The 20,857-nt window shown below is 42.7% G+C and overlaps 2 protein-coding genes across 4 annotated transcripts in view; both read left to right on the forward strand.

Moving 5' to 3' along the window:
* The first annotated feature begins 3,115 nt into the window (after window positions 1-3,115).
* On the forward strand, window positions 3,116-5,170 carry LOC147245222 (uncharacterized). 2 transcript variants are annotated; one of them, XM_086185080.1, is made up of 4 exons: window positions 3,116-3,504; window positions 3,589-3,921; window positions 3,998-4,107; window positions 4,540-5,170. In XM_086185080.1, exons 1-4 carry the CDS (start codon window positions 3,186-3,188, stop codon window positions 4,624-4,626), a joined length of 849 nt encoding a protein of 282 aa, XP_086041206.1. In that variant the 5' UTR covers window positions 3,116-3,185; the 3' UTR covers window positions 4,627-5,170. The 2 variants fall into 2 exon arrangements, with proteins under 2 accessions (XP_086041206.1, XP_086041205.1); XM_086185079.1 differs by having other exon boundaries at window positions 3,123-3,504; window positions 3,586-3,921; window positions 4,540-5,169.
* Window positions 5,171-13,201: 8,031 nt separating this feature from the next.
* The window catches only part of septin9a (septin 9a), a 64,344-nt gene continuing 56,688 nt past the window's right edge, over window positions 13,202-20,857 (forward strand). Inside the window, exon 1 of one of the 2 annotated variants that reach the window (XM_086184184.1) lies at window positions 13,202-13,492. In XM_086184184.1, the coding sequence (XP_086040310.1) occupies window positions 13,474-13,492 (19 nt within the window). In that variant the 5' untranslated portion in view covers window positions 13,202-13,473. The remainder of the gene's footprint in view (window positions 13,493-20,857) is intronic. The other variant, XM_086184188.1, reaches the window with a different exon arrangement.

A 20,857-nucleotide genomic window follows, 5' to 3' on the forward strand; every position in this document is an offset into this window, starting at 1 on the left:
CACAGGATTGAGTTGACAAACAAAAAAATTGCATAATTTCAAATAAACGATTTTAGATTTTGACCTTCTTCTGTTCGTTCTTGACACAAAAAATAAACTTTGGTCGGCCCTGATTGGAAGTTACAAAATTCTGCACCTGAGATGAATCTGTTCTATATTTTCAAGACCTTTCACCCCCTGAATCAGTAATACTCATTGATTCTAACGTGTCCGTGAGGAAATCTCCGATAGACGGCGATGCTGTAGGATTTGAAGTCATCCCGACTGTCCTCCGTGACTGTAACCTGCCGGGCTGGTGGTGTATTGTAGTCTTGACGCTATGTAAGCCTCTTAGAGTTCAGCTGAGGGGGCCTGGGAAGGAGATCATCACTGCAGGGGTGAAGTCTGTAAGCCATGATAAATCTCAGCTTCATTGAATCTGTCTTGAAACAAAAAAAAAAAGAAAAAATGAAAAACAAACTCTGGAGCCCATGAGAAGAAAGAGCTTTCCTTCCTTCTAAACACAAACAACATCTGTTTTGCCCTATACAAACACACACACACACACACACACACACACACACACACATCAGCCAAGCATGTGTTCGAACATTAAAGTAGAGAATAGAGCTGCAGTGGCTTTTCTCTGTGCCCTGTGAGGAGAGCTGTGGCACGGTTGTGTTCCATCGGCCGTGAAAGGCACGTAAAGGTCACTCAGGATCAGGACAAGAACTTCCTGCTTTGGAGAAATGCCAGGATGTTGGTGTGCAGTCAGTGAGGGCGAGGCAAGAACAGTCCAGCGCTTTTCATTATACCTGCAAATGGATTCCTTCTCTGAATATTGCTCTGATGAGCCCCCTCACACTTCCCACCCCACCACAACCCCCCAGAGGCCTGAGTCAGCTTCAGTTTGTCCTGGTGGGTAAAACTGCAGACCCTCATGTCTAAACCCTCAACCCCCTTCTGATCAGCCAATTAATCTTCCTGGAAAAGAAGAGATTAGCATTTTCCTCCCCCGCAGCCATATGCCAAGTTATTTAAATGGTTCCTGAGATGAATGTTTAACCAGGCTCTTCATCTGCAACTTCAATGTATTGACGGAAGCATTATAGCATGTGCTCTCCAGATGTGGCCATGTGACTCCCTGGAGATGTCTGAAGAGGAAGAGGAGGAGGGGAGGCTGGAGATGGGATGAGTCATCAGTGAGACAATCAATCATCCAGCTGTGACTCAGCACTCCAGGAAGTCCCCAACGTAGATTGGTGATATCACAAATGTAACGTCAGGAGTTCTAAACAGGAAGTTGGGATTTGCAAATGGATACATGATGTTTCTGTGGCAACAGAGGGAGGACAAGTTAGTGTCTGCTCCGGCTCACAACATCCTCCCAAACCGGAGGAGACTGGAGGAAGGGAATCGATGGAGGAGTCCCAGAGGATGTGTGTCTCTTTAAAAATGCACCACCGTGAAAGCTTGTATTGACGTTTATTGATGTTTACATTTCCAGATAGGTTTTTTGGGTTTTTTTTTTTATGTTGGCGCACACACTCAGGAAGATGTCAGTGTCGCTCCTACTATTAGACTTCCTGCTGTAAAAAGTCACTTCAGGGACATTTTTGTAAGTTAGGCATCGTTTATTTGTGATGGTGTCATGAGAGTGTTCTGGATATTTTCCACCTCACAGTCAAAATGTTTGAGTGTCCTTGTGTTTTTGTTTTTCTTTGATGGTGCGCTCTGTTCTTACAACCACAAAGAGTGTGAAGGAAATTGGTTTCCAGTGATCCAGTCAGAGAGGCTCCACATCTGCATCGTGTGTGTGTGTGTGTGTGTGTGTGTGTGTGTGTGTGTGTGTGTGTGTGTGTGTGTGTGTGTGTGTGTGTGTGTGTGTGTGTGTAGGTGCGTGTTTTGCTCCCTCACCAGATGAGAAGCTCTTGGATTAATTTTTTGTGGTAATTTATTATAAACAAGGATCCACTTTGAGTTGTTTTGCTTCATTTAAGTATATTTGGTTGTTGTTGATCTCTGTTGACACTGGTCGGTGGTTGAGGCGGACGCTCTCATGAACGAACGCACATGAATGCACCAGGTGTTGACAGTGTGAACTAACCCTAAACCACGGTGTTGCTTGCAAAATGAATTCTAACCTAAATGTACTGCAGAGGTCTTGGCTAACATGATGAACTGCTTTGATTCTTTAACTGTGTGTTCGCTCATGGAAAGCACAGGACATGTTTAAAGCCCCTGATTGAGTCATGTTAGGATCTTAAAATCTCACTGAGGTTCCTTTGTACTTTATTTGATGGTGTTTTTCTCTTTCTGAGGCTTTACTGAGTTCTGGTTCTAGTTTTTTTTTTTTTTTACTTTCTGCTCCCTTTTGGTTCTTTAAACTTCTGAATGGCATGTATGTCATGTATGTGGGGCAGGAGACAACAACACACAAACACGAATGAAAAGATACAATTAAAAGTTCTTTTATTTAAGTTTATGATAGTGTGGTATATAATAGCAGTTCCCATCCATCCATCCATCCATCCTCTACCGCTTATCCTGTTAAGGGTCGTGGGGGGTCTGGAGCCTATCCCAGCAGCCTTCGGGAGGGGAGGTGGGGTTCACCCTGGTCTTTGAAATGTGGGAGGAAGCTGGAGTACCAGAGAGAATCCACGCAGGTACAGGGAGAACATGCAAACAGTTCATAGACATGCTGGATCTGATATATTCAATTTCTTAATATGTCTGCAACAATAAGAAAATACTACCCATCAGTCTCACTAGATCCAGATTATTGTTACAGTTACATATACATGTGTCAAGAGGGCGGCACGGTGGTGCAGTGGTCAGCACTGTCGCCTCACAGCAAGAAGGTTCTGGGTTTGAGTCCCAGCTCAGGCACAGGATCTTTCTGTGTGAGTCTGATGGATGGATGTGTTAGGAAGGGTGAATTGAACTTTTAGATCTAGTTCCCCTGCTGTTTACCACTAGATGGCACTGTTGCAGCAAACCCAGTTCATTCAAAGAACACTCTTTGACCTACTTTTGCTGCAGCATGCACTGACTCACTATTTGTGAAATTATCAAAAACATATCAAGCACGATCTGATGCTCCTGGAAAATGGAAATCTTCTATGCGGTTACACTCAGACTGTTGTAACGCCTTCTTTTCTTTTCTTTCTTTCTTTTTTTGGGGTCAGTTTAGAGATGACAATCTGATGAAATTATGGGATATCACTGGAAATACATATACAAGGGTCAGGTGTTCAACAGATAAAACAGAAGAATATTTATTTTCTTTCCACTGTTGTGGAACAGACTACTGTTACTTATCTTCTGTTAGTTATGGGATTACTCTTACCGTGCTTCTCATTAGCTGCATAGAGGTCACGTGTTCCTGCTTTTTTGGTATCATACCAGGTAATGTGGATGTAAACACACTCATACGCTCATTTCCCTCTGAAGTGAGCATGTCTGCTGTCTGGTTGAGGCTCATAACCACCGTCAGTCTCTTCTACACGACCCTGGGTAAAAATGGTAAGTGGATTCTAAAGGCAGAAGTACTTTGCTGTTTTATTATAATAAATTATTATAAATATGACATGTGTCTCCCCCCAGTAGAGAATAGCACTGTGGTATGGAGGGATGTCGGAGGGTTTATCACCATCCAGTGCAGAACATCTGAACCAGGCCAGATTTTAATGGAACTGGAAAAAGGTCTCAATGGGGAGTTTGATGTTGTGGTGAAGGACGAGTCAAAAGAACCCACCGTCGCCAAAGAGTTCAAGGGGAGACTTCAATTACACGGGGTTTTCCCGTATCTGGACGTTGTGATCACAAACCTGACCTCTGATGACACGGGACTTTACTGGTGCATCTACAAAGGGTTCGACGCCGTCTCCTCCTCATCAAAAGATACTAAAGGGACCGGGTCTGTGCTGCTGGTGGTGACAGGTGAGCCTTGGATATTTTAACATACGGTATGTTTACTGTTCCACTGCAAATTTGTATTCATACTATTATTGATTAGATCCGCAGTGTGAGCAACCAAATAGAAGCATAATCCTGGTGACCGTTGTCATCTCTGCTATTGTACTGACTGTCATCCTCGTGGTCTTCCTCGTATGGAGCATCTATAAGGTACGTGTGTGTGTGTGTGTGTGTGTGTGTGTGTGTGTGTGTGTGTGTGTGTGTGTGTGTATGTGTGAGTCATTCAATAGCAAGAGCCCAGGGGGGTGGGGTGTTTCCATGTCCCTGCTAGGTGAGTACTCATCTGAGAAAAATGTATAACTGGGAATTTCGGTTCAGAGTTCTAACTTCTCATCAGCGATGGCGGATGAAGCAAGTGACATTATAGTTCTGACAGTTTCACACTTTACCCTCCTCACTCTCCCACTATACTACATTTCCATGTATTTGTTATCAACGTAATTTTCTAGTTTTACACCCAAAAAATTGTACCATGCTGTCATTTGCGAAGATAAATTATGAGCGAAGCCTCGATGGGAAAACATACACTGAATACTGTTACATCTAAACTTGCTAATGAGAAATATTTGTTGTCTTACTTAGACCAAGAAGTTTAAAGCCACCATGAAACCGAGGCGGATGCCCAACAACGATGTTTACGAAGACATGCGAGGAACCATCAGACACTGAAGTCTCTGAATCCCTGCAGGAGAAGTGGTGGGCGTGAAACTTCTCATCACCGCTGGAGGACAAAAACGCATACGATGTACAATACAGCACTACTTCAAGTGCCAATGAAGTTTTTGAAGTTGTCAAGCACAATAAATGAACATGATTCTTGTTGAAAGTGGAAGAGAAGCACAAATGTTTAGTCGACACCGGTTCCAACCGGCTCTCTTTTCTTTTTTCCTCTTTTCTTTGTAATATTAATATATTCCTCCTTTAGTTTCAGCGATAGTTTTGTACAAAGTCTTACTGCAGATTTCTTTAATTTTTAACTAAAGACAGAGATCATTTGAATGTGATTTAAAATAGATATTACTGTATGTATTTGCTCCAATAAGTGGATCTTGTAACATTTAAAAAAAAAAATACAGTCATGAACAATAAACGAAAGATTTGTAGCTGTGTCTGGACTAGCTTTCTTTGAGGGTGGTGAAAATTCAGCAGCTTCTGTATCATTTTCCTTCGGGACCCAGAATCGGTACCCGATATTACCCGAGTACAGCCAAAGTACTGGACACTCCTCTTTTTATTGCAGGAGGGGGTGGGGAGGGGGGGGATTGGTAGCAAAATTATTTGTTGGGATTTTTTCAGTTGCTTCCATGTCAGGTGACTAAGAGTCTCCAAATCAGTAAAAAAAAAATAAAATAAAAATTCCAGAACAGAAATACAGGACACGCCTCTTTTTATTGCCCCCTATATTTTGTATGAATTTAATATTTTTCATGTGTTGCAAAATGTATCTTTTTATTTCTCCAATAGCTTCCATGTTAGGTGACTGAGAGACTCCAAATGTGAGTCCAAGACAGGAAAAACAGGAAACACCCCTTGTTATGAATTGTATTGCCATGCTTCCTATATCATATATAAATATTTTTGGGAAGAAGTTTGTGTTTTTTCATACGCTGCAAAATTAATAAGGTGACTTAGAGACTCCAAATCAGCACCAGATGTTAATTTTACATCCTGAATCTCTCTCTCTCTCTCTCTCTCTCTCTCTCTCTCTCTCTCTCTCTCTCTCTATCTCTTCTAACCAGTTGTGGAAAACTGGATTTTATCTGCGATAAAGAGGATGGCACGGTGACCCAGAACCCATAATCTGAACTCAGCCAGAGGCCTTGCAGCAGGGATTTATGACCAAGCTGATATCAGTGGAAACTCTTCCCCAATTAACCAAAGAAGGGAGGATGAATCATGTGACTCTGATCAGCAAACATGTGTGCCATGTTAAGGTTTTTCTTCAAACTTCTTTTTTCTGCAACAGCACAGGGGGGGAAAAAAAGCAGAGGGGAAAAAAAAGATGTCTTTATCTGAAATTAGTTCGCATTTCATAAACTCTTAACTCCAAATAAATGAATAAAATTAACCGGTTAACCTGAAGTTTCGAGGAAGCTTTTCTTTATTGTCAATTACCTTAAAACTGACAATGTCCAGCTTTCATTCAGGGTCAGAGAAAAAGCAACAGAGTGATCTCAGTGTCTGATTATATGAAATATCTGCGCAACTCTGGCAGCATTCGATAAGTGGAAAGCATGAGGTTTCATAAATACGAGCAGATAAAACTGCTAAGGCACTCAGAGATTAGACCTGCCAGCATTTTGGATTATGTAGAGAAAGTAACGCTGTGTGTAACGCTGTCGGTCACTGACAGTAAAGGAGAGTACGCTGCAGGGACAAACGAGATAAAAAGACAAAGGACCTACTTTGCGGTTTCGTTTTTAAGCCACTGATCTCCCGCATTGTATCAGTGTTTTTCACGACTGAATGTTGCATCGTAGACGAGGGTTCAAAAACAAAGCTAGCTATCACTTCTAATGACAGCTCAATTCCTTCCCTGCACGTTAAGCACATTCAGCAGGTGTAGACCAGACACAGGGACTTGAGTCAGTGACTTGACTCGAGTCAGACTAAGGTTGCAAGATTGAGGGACTTGTGACTTGCGTGACTAAAGACTTTGACTTGCTATTCATGACTTGAGACTTGACTTAGACAATGAGTTGACAGGTCATCGCTCTCTTTGTTAATAGGTGAATTATTAGGGCCTGAGCCAGAAGGTACTTCTGGCTCAGGCCCTATTATGTTTGCTCGGCAGAGCAACACATTAGCAGCACTAAAAACACTAAAAACACACACTAAACAGTGTCCCAGGCCCCCCCAACACCCATGAGGCAACTGGGTCAGACGACCCGGAGCCAGTTTTCACATACACACCCATTCAAAACCTGGTATTATACTGTTCTTGCTCTCAATGAGTGCGCGCTATATGCGCATAATGCGCATAACGCGCATAATCTAATTTGACCCCCTGAACATGCATGAAATTCGCTGAATTTCGGCACAATCGTTCGGTATGTCTCAACATTCACTAATCAAAAACAAAAACGCCACAAAAGTCTATAGCGCCACCTAGGGAGCCACACAAAAAAAGATAATTTTTTTTAATTTCGCGCGCTATAACTCCTCACACAAAACTCCCACAGACATGGGACCAACACCGTTGGACTCGTCTCATCAAGACGAACAATTCTTACACTCTGACCCCTCACCTATCTCCAACAGAATGTCCACAAATTGGACAAAACTGTCAAAATCAGGACTTTTTTTACTCCCCGAACAAAATCTATCTCCTCCTAAACCGTAAATGCCAGGGCTTCCAAACTTTCACACATTACTCTCCCAACTGTGCTCTTCAAAAATCTGTAAAGGTTAATATACTACGCGCTCGGTTTGGATTTTATAAGCCCTCAAAGTGGGGGAGACACGTTTCACACTTACAATGGAAGTCAATGGGGAGGCCGTGTCCTCTCATGGTACATACTCTCGAACAAATGCTTCTCACGTCTATACCATACATCGCACAGCTTTTAAAAACATATCACTGTATTCCTGACAAAAATCCCTACAAAAATATGGTATTTTGTGTTACTTTCCACCAACGTAGGCCGAGTTATTCAGCTTTTACACACTACATTTCTCTGAATCCTCCACTCTCTCCACTCTAGCACAGATCAAAGAAAGTGCAGCGGGGGAGGGGTTCTTAAAGGGCCAGCTGGCAGCTCTGCTCTCAGCTCTGCTCTCAGCTCTGACAGAGATGGCAGAGATTTGTTTACTGTAGTCATGGAAACCACAATTGGAGCTTCTCTGCCCTCATGTACATACTCTCAAACAAACACTTGTAGCTTCTAAACTAAAACACTCACACCTTCAGAAAACACACCATTGAATTCCTGAGAAAAAACTCTACGAACTGATGTCTTTACATTACACTTTTGACCCATATATGCAGAGTTATGACTGTGTTTCACAGTAAAACTGCCAAATCCTCCTCTGCTCTCCACTCTGACACAGATAGCAGAGAGCGAGCAGAGAAGGGAGGGGCTCTTAAAGGGCCGGCTCTCAGCTCTGCACTCACACTGTGCAGCGCACTGAGGCTCGTATCTCCTAAACTACACGGCCTAGGGATTTGCCGATCACACCGTTGGATTGGGGCCGGTGTCAAGGACGCGGCCGTAGGCCTTGCGGGGGCTCAGGCCCTAACAACGCTGCTTGCAGCTTTAATTATAAAATGTTATTTCTTTTCAAACGGATGTTTCCTGTTGCGTGTGGGCTAACCTGGCAACTTGTAATCTAACCAAGTGACGCACACATCACCCCAGCGGTTGTAGAGGGGCTGGGGTTTTGGAGGATGGAAGGTGGTTCCCCTGTTCCGAAAATCAAAAAGTCCGGCTTCAGAAAATATTCAACTGACAACAAAAAGTAATGAAGAAGAAGAAAAAAAACGCATAACAGTTTGCAACATCTGCAGTGCCAAAATGTCAGATACCTTGTTGACTTTTATTCGGTTTGTCAGGCTCCACAAGAAGAAGTAAGTGATGTGAGAGCTCACCAGTTCACTCTGACGCCCATCTTCTTAAGTCAAAAGAGAGAAGAGCTTTGAGTCATGGTGATGTTTTAGTTTTAAATTAATCCAGCTTCTCAAATAGCAGACGATTTGACTAATATCTCTCCCTCTCTCTCTCTCACACACACACACACACACACACACATTCACAAAAACAAGGCCTAACTGCCCTGTTTGTTTCTCTCTCTGAGGCTTCTTTGAATGAGTCATGGACATAGAAGTCAAACTTGTTCAAGTTCACTATTTAATGCAATGGTTGTTGGGTTTTTTTTTCCGACATATTGAAATATTTGTTGCAAGTAAAAGTTCAGCACTTTAAGACGCTTGTCCTCCAGCTTATTATATTTTTGTGACTTGACTTGTGCCTTACTTGACCAGAGCTACGTCTCGACTCGACACTCACAAAAATGACTCGAGACTTGCTTGGGACTTGAGGGTTAAGACTTGAGACTTACTTGAGATTTGCGCGTGGGACTTACTCCCACCTGGTTTATACACTGTCATCTCTTTTCCTTTTTATGCCAGTTCCTTTGCAAACAACCGTGTTGCATGCTTGCGAACATGCAGCAAGATGTCTGGGGCGAATGCAGACTCCTGCACCCTGCTTTCGCCACTGCCATCTGTCGCAAGTTGAAAACCAGAGGAAGAAGAAGACCATTTGACAAAATCTGAATTCATAACCAGCGGCCAAGTGTTTTCACTCGTGCAAACATCCTCAAACTGTGTAAGAAGCAGGTACAGAGCTGCATCTGAGCACAGAGACGTTAAAATGTCACATTGTTTGTCACCTTCCAGCAGTGTGCAGATGAGGCGACTGTTTACTTGTGTGGTCTCTCTGTGGTGGCAAGCTGTGAATATGTCTTTCCTTCACCATGCAGCAAAGCGCTGCTGATGTGCTTAAGTGTAAAATATGCAAAAGTTGTGTCAGAGGGTACGGTGGAGTGAGAAGCAGTGTCAGACAGAAAGAAAAAAAAACTTAAAAGAGATGGAAACACTGAGGTGAGTGGTCGCACACCAACGGAAACTGGGGCCCCTTTTACATGAAATATGACATAAAAGCAAGCTGAAGTCCAGGAGGTCACCGACACCACAATGTCAGCTCTGCTTAACTCCGCTCAGCCGCCTCTTCATCGTGCAACTGCGTCAGTTTCTCTACCTGTTCCAACTTGTAACAGGAAACAGAAAATGATAATGCACGTATGCATGTGAGGAAAGCAATACGGCTTTTAAGAGATGATAATCTGCCATGGCGCTGCACGTTAAGCTGAGGTATTGAGGTTACGCTTTTTTTTTTTTTTTATTGTGAAGCTTTGAAGCTCTCACTGTATCTGCTGATTCTTTCAGTGTGTGAAATGATACACTGAATTTGTCTCTCAGTCTTTACAAACACAGGCAGGCTCCTGTTTCAAGATGAGCAGTGGCGTTGGACGTTACCCGCGACCTTAAAGGTCAGAGGCGTTTTCACAGATTGTCAAAATGTCAGCCTTTCAAAGCGAGTATATTAGTTTGTTAAAAAATTAGAATTTATGAAAAAAAAACACAAAGATATTTCAAATGTGTTTATTGCTTATACTTGGATCTGTTTTATGCTTCATGTCAAGGATTTATGTTTCTCTTCCTCTTATGAAGCTGAATGGCTGCTGCCCGTCCACAGACTCCATCAGGTCACGTTATGCATTTGGGTGATTGCAGTTCATACGAAAGGGAAAAAAAGAAAAGCAAACGTACACGTGAAGATACTGTACATTTGTGCCGTTCCGTCCATCTGTCCATCCATCCTCAGCCACGTATCCCAGCAGTCGTTCCTACACCAGCGTGGAGATGCGTTGCCACGGCCGTTCAGTTCAACAAAGAGACATTGAAGTATACTTTTATTTAGATTAGCGATTGGAAAGGACTGTAGATAACAGAGTCCATCCTCACGCTGTAGACGCTGACAATGGTCGAGAGTCCAATCTAGGCTGCGACTCGTGGTGAGCTGATACTGTTAAATGTCTCGAAACTTTCAGGTTATGATACTTTTCCTTAAAGACGTCAGCAGTAATCATTCTGCATCCAACTCCTCTGTACGCAATGTCAGCTCAATAAATGTTGCGCACCACCAGGGTGACATTTTTATAAGCCAAACCAGTTTTTAACATCAACATTAAAAAAAAAAAAAAATTCAGCCAGTCTAAAAAAAACAAAGAAGTGTGATTCATGTCTGTACGTGTGAAAGGTTGATACATCGACTCGGACACTAAAAGAATTTGGCTAAAAGGATTTGTTCGTTCATTTTTGCCCCAAACTAGCTTGCGACCTCTGAAAATCATCTCAGCGATTTTCCTGAAGAAGATTGTAGCTGAAAGAGGGAACGATAAAGCTGCTGGAATACTGAGAACGCAGAAACCAGGGGCTCAGTGCCTGCAGCATTTTGAAAACAAGGGGAAGTCACAGTTGATTCGAGTGTTAAGATGAACCGAGTTTATCAGAGCAAGCAAATGTGGAAGTTACCAGCGGTCCGTCTGACTCACAATACTAAGATGATCTCAAATTTTTGGGGGGTTCCTTGGTTTTACTCAGCAATCACTAACTAACTAACCCTTCGGCGTGAGACGGAACCCATACGTTCCTCCCCAGGTTTTATTGCAGGCAATCATGCTTGACACATCTGGTACACAGAACCACTGACGCTCTGAATCAGCAGTTATTGGATATTTTTTCATGAATGCAGAAATGCCGAATGTGGTATCCGGCTGCAGGGTCCTGATGTTGTGATCCAGTGTCCCACATTTGGAAAAAGCACACAAAGCAAAGGAAAGTGACTAAGGATGGACTTTTCCAGTGCAGTGACCCAAACCAAAATACCTTTTAAAAAGTGGTCAGATGATTATGATTTTCTCATCAAAACAGAGTGTATTCTCTTTCCTACAGTGCTTATTATTGTTACACAGCCATTCACCTCCAGTGACATCTTTGAAAAGAATGCTTCAGCCCCAAAACCATCCCAAGAAACAACCGAATCAGTCCATCTGTGGTCTGTGAGCAAAACATAGTCATCTGATTCTGAGAACACGATTCACTTCAATCTTTTGTGCCACTTCCTTTACAAACAAGCATTTTACACATCTGTACACAGCAGGATGGATGTTGACACCGCTGTCTGATGACGCTGCAATATTCAGCAGACTTTTGTGCGTGTTTTTCTGGGTCAGGCACTTCACAATTTCAGTGTAAGTCATCAGCGCCGATGTGTCTGTTTCAACAACCTCTAAGAAAGTGGATGTCGCAAAATCAACTCTCTATCAAACAGGATCTCAAAATCGGATGTATTGATTCCAGAAAAGTAACACTTGTTTTTTTTCCTACTCAGCCAAAGTCAGATACGAGAAACATTTCAGTGACTGACACTCAGGGTTGAGGTTTCCTGGATCCGACACAAAACTGAATGGCCTCTTCCTTTTCCCGGGCTACATCACTCCATCAAGTTTCCTAAAAATTGACAAGGAAGCTTCTGAGAAATTCTCCAGACAAACAAACAAACAAAAGCTCAAAATATAGTGAAACTAACCTAAAAAGATCACGGGACGGAAAGAACACAACACTAATACAATATTAATTTTCAAAAATGTTGGTAGAACACAGTTGCTAACATGAAGGCCCAGCGTTCACAGAGTTATTGAGTTATTTGTGAGTAGCAGAGTGTCTAACAACCAGGCAACCAGGCCCCGATGGCTCCTAATTGGCCCGTTGCATACCAGTCTCCGTCATCAGTGTGTGTGTGTGTGTGTGTGTGTGTGTGTGTGTGTGTGTGTGTGTGTGTGTGAATAGCTGAATGAGACAACATTGTAAAGAGCTTTGAGTCTCGCGGTGGAGAGGTCGGCACTTTCTAAATACATGACTTTTAACTGGAGCTCATACTTATCAGTGGATGAAGATACCTGCTGCTGTACTGGGAGGAGGTGGAAGAGACCAGCAGGAGCAGCAGCAGCAACCACAAGAGGGCGCTGCAGCTCACCACATGCTCAGGTCTGGAGAACATGAAGCAGGTTGCCGCAGTTTGACAAGTGGAATTTAAAAAAGGTTAAAGGTCACTGAATGTTTGAATGGATGTGGACATAATTAACAGTGTCGTCCCACCCAAGCACACACGAGGTTAAGACGCACACACGCGCGCAAACACACACACCCACACAGAATTGAAGAAATAGAAGAGATGTTCTGGCTTAGTTTGAAATAAACTTTCCACCCAAAAACGCAGGAGGACTTGTTTTTAGTCCTTGAAATGGAGGTAAATCCCCTCCTGCCTAAACAGATTGTTTCCACAACATGAGAGGAACACACACGCACAGGCACACACAAACAAGCAAACTTGGTGGCGTATGAGTGAAAGGGATAAACCTCTTGTCCGTTTTAAACGATAATTTGATTATCCAACTATATCCCAATCATGCGCAACAGATCTTAATAGCGCATTAACTTGTTTACAGGATTAATTACCGAGCTGTCCCACTAATTAACTCGTCACGGCTTGATCCCCTTAAACATCAAGCAGCGGACATGATTCTTTCATTCTAATCCTTGATAGGCTGCGTGAAAGCCCCGCATTTACAGCAAACCCCTCCCGCTCCGCTCCCGGACTGGGCGTGCGTCAGGAGCGCAGGTGTGACTGTATCCATTCCCAGAAGAGAAACGACTCTCCAGGAGGTTCCCGCTGGATTGGAATAAGTCTCCAAACTTTGACAAGGAGTTAAAGTACCTTCGCGAAACGGAAAAAAAGGAGGAGAGGTGCTCTTTAGAGGAAAATCAATAAGGCTGTAAAAGTAACGGATGCAAACGTTCTATTGACAAGCGTTGTAAAAAAGAAAAAAAAAGTTTCCATTTTGAAATTAATTGTTAAAGGTTAACGACTAGAGGAGGAAACATCTGCAGTCATGAAGAAATCATATTCAGGTAAGTTTGTGGTTTCCTTATAATGTCACATTTGTGTGTCCTGTTTTGCACCTTTTGTGTGCGTGTGCGTGTGTGTGTGTGTGTGTGTGTGTGTGTGTGTGTGCGTGCGTGTGCATTTTAGGTGAAAATTTAACAGGACTGACGGTGATTTTTCCTCATTGCAACATTGCTCATCTCTTCTTTTTCTTCCCTTTTTTTAACCTCTTGGCCCAGGCTGGGTTTGTGGGTGTGGTTACCCTGCACTTTTTGCGGATTTGGGCTCCACATGATGTATTTTCATATGTGACAGAAGGAAGGTGGCACACAGAGAGAGAGAGAGAGAGAGAGAGAGAGAGAGAGAGAGAGAGAGAGAGAGAGAGAGAGGGAGAGACAGAGAGATCTTCTTTAGAGAAAATGAGTTTTTAAAGCTCCAGTGCTCACACACCTTCTTTTATTAGTGGTTGGAGCACTAAAAGGGACTGAAACACTGTTTACTCCGATCTGTGAGGGCTGACATTTTTATTGGGCCATACTGGTCTGTCCCACTGGCACTGAGCAGGACTTGATTTATGTATGTGTCATGTACGTGTGTTTTTTGGCTTGGTTTATTTCAGGGATGGTAGAGTGTGTGTGCGGCCTGTGAATCATTTCCATTGTGAGCTCTGCATCCTCGTTCAACCTTTGCTTCCTAGTCACCCACAAGCATCCTCATCCATACCTGTGACGTCCCTCTCCCTCCTCCCCGCCTCTCTTCATCGTCCTCTCTTTCCCATCACCCCCTTTTTTTCCAGCGGCGCTTACTCTCACTTACATCCCCTCTACCTCATTGCCCTCCTCCCCCTTCTCTTCCTCCCTCTAAGCTCCAGCTCAATCCAATGTACACAACCCCATCCCATGGAATGCCGGTCTTCCCGGGTCCTCTTTCCAGAGTCTTTGTGTGATGGAGCGTCCGACAGCTTTCCACTGGAGCCAAGCACAAGTTGGGTCATGCCACCTCTCTCTCCCTCCTGTGTGTGTGTGTGTGTGTGTGTGTGTGTGTGTGTGTTCTCCTTCTGCGTGTGATGTGTGTTGACACATTCCTCATCAGAGCTCCATTTGCTTGTGGAATAGACTAATAACAAAGTGTGTGTGTATTGTCAAAGACACTCCTCTAGCGTAGGGGTGTTTAGACAAGCATCAGAGATGTGTGTGTGTGGGGGGGGGGGGGTTGACTTTCACGAGTAAGGTCGACTTGTGTGTCAGCATGTGTGTGTACATTTTGTACGCAAATACCCTTGCACGCACAAACAGGCACACGGCACGATTGTGTACATGATTGTGTGCCTGTGTTCACTCATGTCGTGGAGTCGATCCCTGCCACACACACCCTCCCTCCAGTCGTCTGGATCAATGAGTAACCTGCATGAATAACAGCCTGCACCAACACACACATACACAGACTCATTATTTTCCCAGTACACCTCTCTTCTCCTGGTATGTGCTTTTATGTCCCACTCACACATACACACCTAGCTCCACTACTGTGTGACAAATACCTCACTCTGCACCACATTACTGCTTTTTGCCTGTTTATACTGGTGAGTAAGTGAGGCTTTGATTCTGAGCCTAAAGCTATTGTTAGATGGTAACTTGAAAGTCAAGCTATAAACTTTGTTGAGACATATTTGCCCTGTCATCTAGCAGAACATGCCGAGGATGGTCTAACCCTCAATTTGGCTTCCTAGAGGCCTGTGAGTAGTGGAATAATAAGGTATTGGAGCACGTGGACATGCACGTACAGTACTCCGCTTGGTATGATCTCAAATAATGGTGCACGGAGCAGCAGATGGTGGACCAGATACGATGTATATTCCTCAAGACCCCACTTTAACGCCTGATGTTTGCAACATAATGCCACTGACGTATGTCTCCCTGAGTGCAGGAGGCCCACCATCTACGTCTGCTGTGCTTGGACCTCCCCCTCTCAGCCGCGTGGAGCCTCCTCTGAAGTGTCCACTCCGGTCTGTGTTTATTATCTGCTGCTAAGAATGCAGCTCTGTGATGCTGAAGTTGCTGCTGCTGCTGCTGCTGCTGCTGATATCAGACTGCCTGTGTGTGTGTGTGTGTGTGTGTGGGGGGGGGGGGGGGGTAATAGAATAAGGAAGTATTTTAATTTAGCCATCACAAATAGACGTTGAAACTAAAAACTTGGAATTTGTTGTTTCAATACAAACTATTTAATGCCATTTAGCAAGTGACTGAACCAAACCAGTTCAATCAGCTTTATTACACGATAATTCAGAAAAATAGTGCTTGGAGTTGAAAACAAGCGCTGCTGCTCCCATATACTGGTGTGTGGTATCAGCCATGATCAGCAAATCAAAGTTTACTCTCTGAATTCACAAAGTGAATACAGGGTACAGATGTTAACGACATAAAACAATTTACAAGACGTCTATTTGCCAAACTATTTATGTAAATTTATTGTATTATATACAGGGAATTATACACCTTATGTGTTCGCGCCATGTGCTTTCATTCCTCTAAATTCAAATTCTTTAAAAGTGAGTCTGCATCTAATTACGCTAATGTTAAATGTAATTTTGCAAGTAATGTTGGCAGCAAAAACAGCGCAAAGACAACACAAGAGTCAGAAATGATAAAACTAGATTTTAACAACTTGAGCTGAATGCAAACCAGGAAAAGCAAGCTTACATTATTGCAAGCTAACGTTACTGCTAGCTAATGTTACTGCTAGCTAACGTTAGCTGAACTGCTAGCGGCGAGGAGCTTTTGGATGTCAGCTAAAATACCAGCAGCTGACACAGCAAACGTAATTACACAATTAAAAAATGAATGGCCCGAGTGAGTGATCTGTTGCCCTTAGTTAGATAGTAAAACCTTATGAACTGGTTAACCTGAGCTCTCTTCCCTCACTTTTTATGTTCACCTGTACCATCTAACAACATGTTTCCTGGAGGGGGGATGTTTCAATCCATAAAGCTCTATGGTCTTTTTAACGGACTCTTTTAACAGCCGCACAAGAAGGAAGGCTGATCCCTATCAGTGCTGTTTTATTGACTTCACTCGTATCCTGCCAAACCCTTGATTAAAACACTCCTATATTACATGATGCGAGCTTGCGTTTGCATTGTGTGTAGCGCGGCGAGGTGACTGTGCTACAATGCGTGTGGTGAGTGAGCAGTAGAGTTGTGTTGAAAGCGCGGAGGTAGGAAGAGGTGTCGCCGGCTCATTCCTTTGGCGCCAGAACAACAGCTATTCATTTGAGAGCAGGGGTCAAGGCCAGTGTCTTTCCTCTGTGTGTGTGTGTGTGTGTGTGTGTGTGTGAGAGAGAGAGAGAGAGAGAGAGAGAGAGAGAGAGAGAGAGAGAGACAGCATTTGGTGTGGTCCTCACTCATTAAAAGTGCATCCAGGTAAAGGTCTTATCTAGCCTGTAAAAACAATCTTGAGAAATGGCCGTCTGGCCGTCTTGCACTTCTCTTCTTCTGCAGCCATCCGTCCACTCCCTCTCTTTTCACAGTTGATTCAAGAGTTGTGAAATGCCTTGTTTGCAGCATAGCCCCAACATGTGTAATGAGGGTCATAAAAAAAATAATAAAAACAGATGGACAAGCAGTCAGAGCGAAGACAGGTTGTGAAGCTTTTTTCACTATAAAAAAATGTGATTATTCGAATCAATCTCAACCGTGAAACGGCGATGTCAGAGCGTATGTTCTGTTCTACAATCGGTTGCAAAAATCTGCAGTTTCATTTTGAATATATTGTATTAGGTTCATTCAATATGTATTCATAAAAAAAAAACAACAACACATGCAATACCGCATTGCTAAATATATCAAAGTTATACATCCAGCACCCACTCACTCAGAATATAAACAACAGCACAATTCTTAAAAATACAGGTGACGTACAAATTGTCACAGCCGGATCACCGATGCAGTATAATCTCATCAAGCGCTGAATATGTGCATTTAACAAAGCACTTATCAGACGCGAAAGAATTCTCCTCAGTTGAGCGAAGATTAAACTGAAGAAATGGTGTTTGGAACCCGATAAGAACAAATCGAAAAAATAATTAAAACATATTTTGATCCAAAAAATAATAATAGTTTTAAAAAACAACAACAACAACAACACCACAAATCTTGGTTTCATCCTAGACTTGGAATTTCAACAGCAGCATTCAGACAATTTGAATTCCTGAATAATATTTCAAGGGTTAAGGACTTCATGGTCCAAGGTTCATGCACTTATCTCCCACAGACTTGCTGACAGTAGTTGGGTACTTTACAAGTCTGCTGAAGATTCAGAACACACCTCCCTCCAAAAAGCTGGATCGTAACACTCCGGTTCTCATGGCTTCCTGTCTGTCAAAAAATCAATTTTAAAAATACTACTCTAAGAGTTTATGAAGCACTGAATAGTTCGGAGCCAAAATAAATCTGTACGAACCATCCAGACCTCTCAGGTCACCAGTGACGGGTCTGCTTTCTCTCTCCGGAGTCAAAACTAAACATGAAGAAGCAGCTCGCAGTTTTTATGCTCCGTACGAACTGCAGGGAGTCTGTCGCAACTTTTTTTTTCTCCTTTTCTTCGTATTCTTTATTTAGATGTTATGAGAAACCTATAGATGTGTAAGCATAAACATACAGAAATATACATATGGAAAGAAGAAAAGAAAAATGTATATACATAGTACTTAGGCACAAACGTTCCACCCCCCACACACGAAACCACGTTGTTGCTGTTACACAAGTTGTGTTTTTGAAAGAAAAGAAAAACAGAAGAAAAGAAAAAAAAAAACTTCACGTTGTGAAATTCGCTGCAAGGATGAACTTTCTAGGTCTTACAGGGGGAGGGAAGGACATTTTGGTGCATGAATGAATTACATTCGAGTCAGGGACGCATGATTTACACCTCCTCAATTACTTGTATCTTTAATTTGATTGTAAAAAAAAAAAATAGAAGAAAAACTGTGAATTTCTATGACTTTTCATGATATAATCCTGATTTTAGGTGTTTTTTTTCACATTTCTCTCATGAATTAGAGCCTGTAGAGGTGGGTGAAATTGATAAAAAAAAAAAAAATCCTCTATCAAGGTGCAAAGAATTCAATAATATCACTAGAAAACTAGTTGAGGGATGGTTTCCTGATCAAACTCTTGGTTTTGGCTCATCCAACCAACAACAACAAAAGGGACTTTGGCGCTCCTTCACCTCCTCTCTCCTCCTGCTCTAACAAGGATGTCATGAACGACTTTTTCAATTCCAAAAACCCTCCGAAGTGACAGATTACAGCGTGATCGCTCCACCCTCGAGTGTTTGCCAGCCTCCATTGATGTATGTGTGTGATTGCCGTTTCAAGTGCGCTGAAGTGCTGCACCCTCTCCTGTTTACCTAACTAGTCATCCGAGGCCGATAACTAATCAGTTGACGTGTTTGTCCAGGCGTAGCCACGCACTTGACCGGTCATGTCTCTCTCTCTCTCTCTCTCTCTCTCTCTCTCTCTCTCTCTCACTCTCTCTCTCTCTCTCTCTCACTCTCTCTCTCTCTCTCTCTCTCTCTCTCTCTCTCTCTCACAAACACACACCAATCAATCAGTTGAGGCCTATAGCAAATACGCAGGCAGGCCCACATTTACTCAGGTCCGTGATCTAAGTCTCAGCATTGCCCCGAGTCCTTTTTCCATTAGCATAAACACTGGTTCCATTCTTTTCATGCATCATGTGACTTGCATGACCTTGATTGTACAAAGCTAATATGACCTCAAAGATTTTCCTTGAAGGGAAAAGAGACATAGATCATTGTGGCAGAAGATTTCTATGACCTGTTCAAGCAATGATACATGCTGTGTGTGTGTGAGTGTGTTTGTGTGTCTGTGTGAGTGTGTGTGTTCTAGACAAGACCGAGCAGGTGTGAGTACAGTAAGACACACACGCTCATTTACACATTTACAACAGCGCACAGTCAAACTTTGCAGGTGTCACTCTTTTACTTTCCATGCTACCTGTGATTTGCTAATGTTTGCGCTTTGTGTGTGTGTGTGTGTGTGTGTGTGTGTGTGTGTGTCAGTATTTTGCCCTCAGCTTACACCACGCAGCCACTTTTGCATCAAATAGTACCAAATTAGACCTCATCAACACAACTTTGCGGTGGTGACACTCTAAAGCAGTAAACTTTGCTCGGAAGCTTCTAGACATTGTGTGTTACAAGGGTGTGATTTTGTGCATATGAGTGTGTGAATCGGGGGATGGAGGGGGTGGACTACAGAGTAAATAAGTACAGGCATGTTTTTTGGCTGCAAGGCTTTATAGACGGTGCAGGCTCCTAGTTGTTCTTCGTTTCACCCACACACACACACACACACATACAAGCAGCTTTTAAACAAAACATGTGCACACACTCACATTCTAGACTAATGGAGGTTGTAGCTGGAGGTAGACCAGGGATTTGCACTTGAAGAAGACTATTGTGCCTTTGACATTCTGATCTCTCTGTTAGTGATTCAAGAGTTTAGACTTCCTGTCTGAGTCAACAATCGAGACCTTTCGCAGCGATCTACATCAACGCTGCCTTCTTAAGTCTGTGCTCTTAAAAGAAGGCGGTGACTAAACGGGATTCATCAGTTACATTGTGTCATTATATCGAGACACTTAGGTCTTGATTCTTTATCCGTCCACCAGCAAGATTGCACCAAAACTATGAAGCCTATTCTCACTGTATCAGCCAAAGATGAACCATTAAGGAATATTTTACCCAAAAAGTACAGTATATTTAACCCTTACTAGTTAAACATTAGTTTCCTCTGCTGCCTCACTTCTTTGGAAAGGAATTGGAAGAGTTTGGTTTGAGCATAAATCAAAGCGTTAGAAGATGAAGATGATGTGTATTGAGAGTTTTTAAAATGGATTTTTGTTGCACAGTTGTGCTGTTGTTCGTAGTTGTTAGCATGAGGTTGCTATTAGCTTCAAGCTAATTATACATGGCTGGCTGAAAGGCAAAGTACACTTTTTTTTTGTAAAATCTAGCACATTATTGTGTAATGTTTGGTGTCCCTCTCCCCCCCAGTTCTCAAACATCGCATCAGGCTGAGGTGTTCCCTCTGGAGTTAATTACAGATGGTTGGAAACATTTTTGTTGCTACTTTGATATTTTCTGTTTAATTTTCGCTAGCAATAGAAGTAAGTTTTCATTCTTTGGACAGGTTTTGTATTGCAGCGCTTTGACTAGCTGCTTCATAGTGTTAGGCTCTCTGATTTTGATTACTCTGACACCAGCACAACTCTGCTCTGCACATTTTATCATTATATCTGTATTGCTGCATGACATCATTTCAAAAATAATGAGCCTAGCTATCTTTTTTTTTTTTTAGAATAAGCATCCTTC

The sequence above is a fragment of the Aulostomus chinensis genome, chromosome 18 (assembly GCF_037954235.1).
Source record: "Aulostomus chinensis isolate RoL2024-O1b breed Wild chromosome 18, RoL_Achi_v1.0, whole genome shotgun sequence".
Taxonomy (NCBI): domain Eukaryota; kingdom Metazoa; phylum Chordata; class Actinopteri; order Syngnathiformes; family Aulostomidae; genus Aulostomus; species Aulostomus chinensis.

Excerpts from the sequence above, each read along its gene's own strand:
- LOC147245222 (XM_086185079.1), top strand. The coding sequence starts at position 3,186 with ATGAAATTATGGGATATCACTGGAAATACATATACAAGGGTCAGGTGT. Across the intron at positions 3,505-3,585 it reads CACGACCCTGGGTAAAAATG|TAGAGAATAGCACTGTGGTA; the intron begins GTAAGTGGATTC and ends GTCTCCCCCCAG. Across the intron at positions 4,108-4,539 it reads TCGTATGGAGCATCTATAAG|ACCAAGAAGTTTAAAGCCAC; the intron begins GTACGTGTGTGT and ends TGTCTTACTTAG.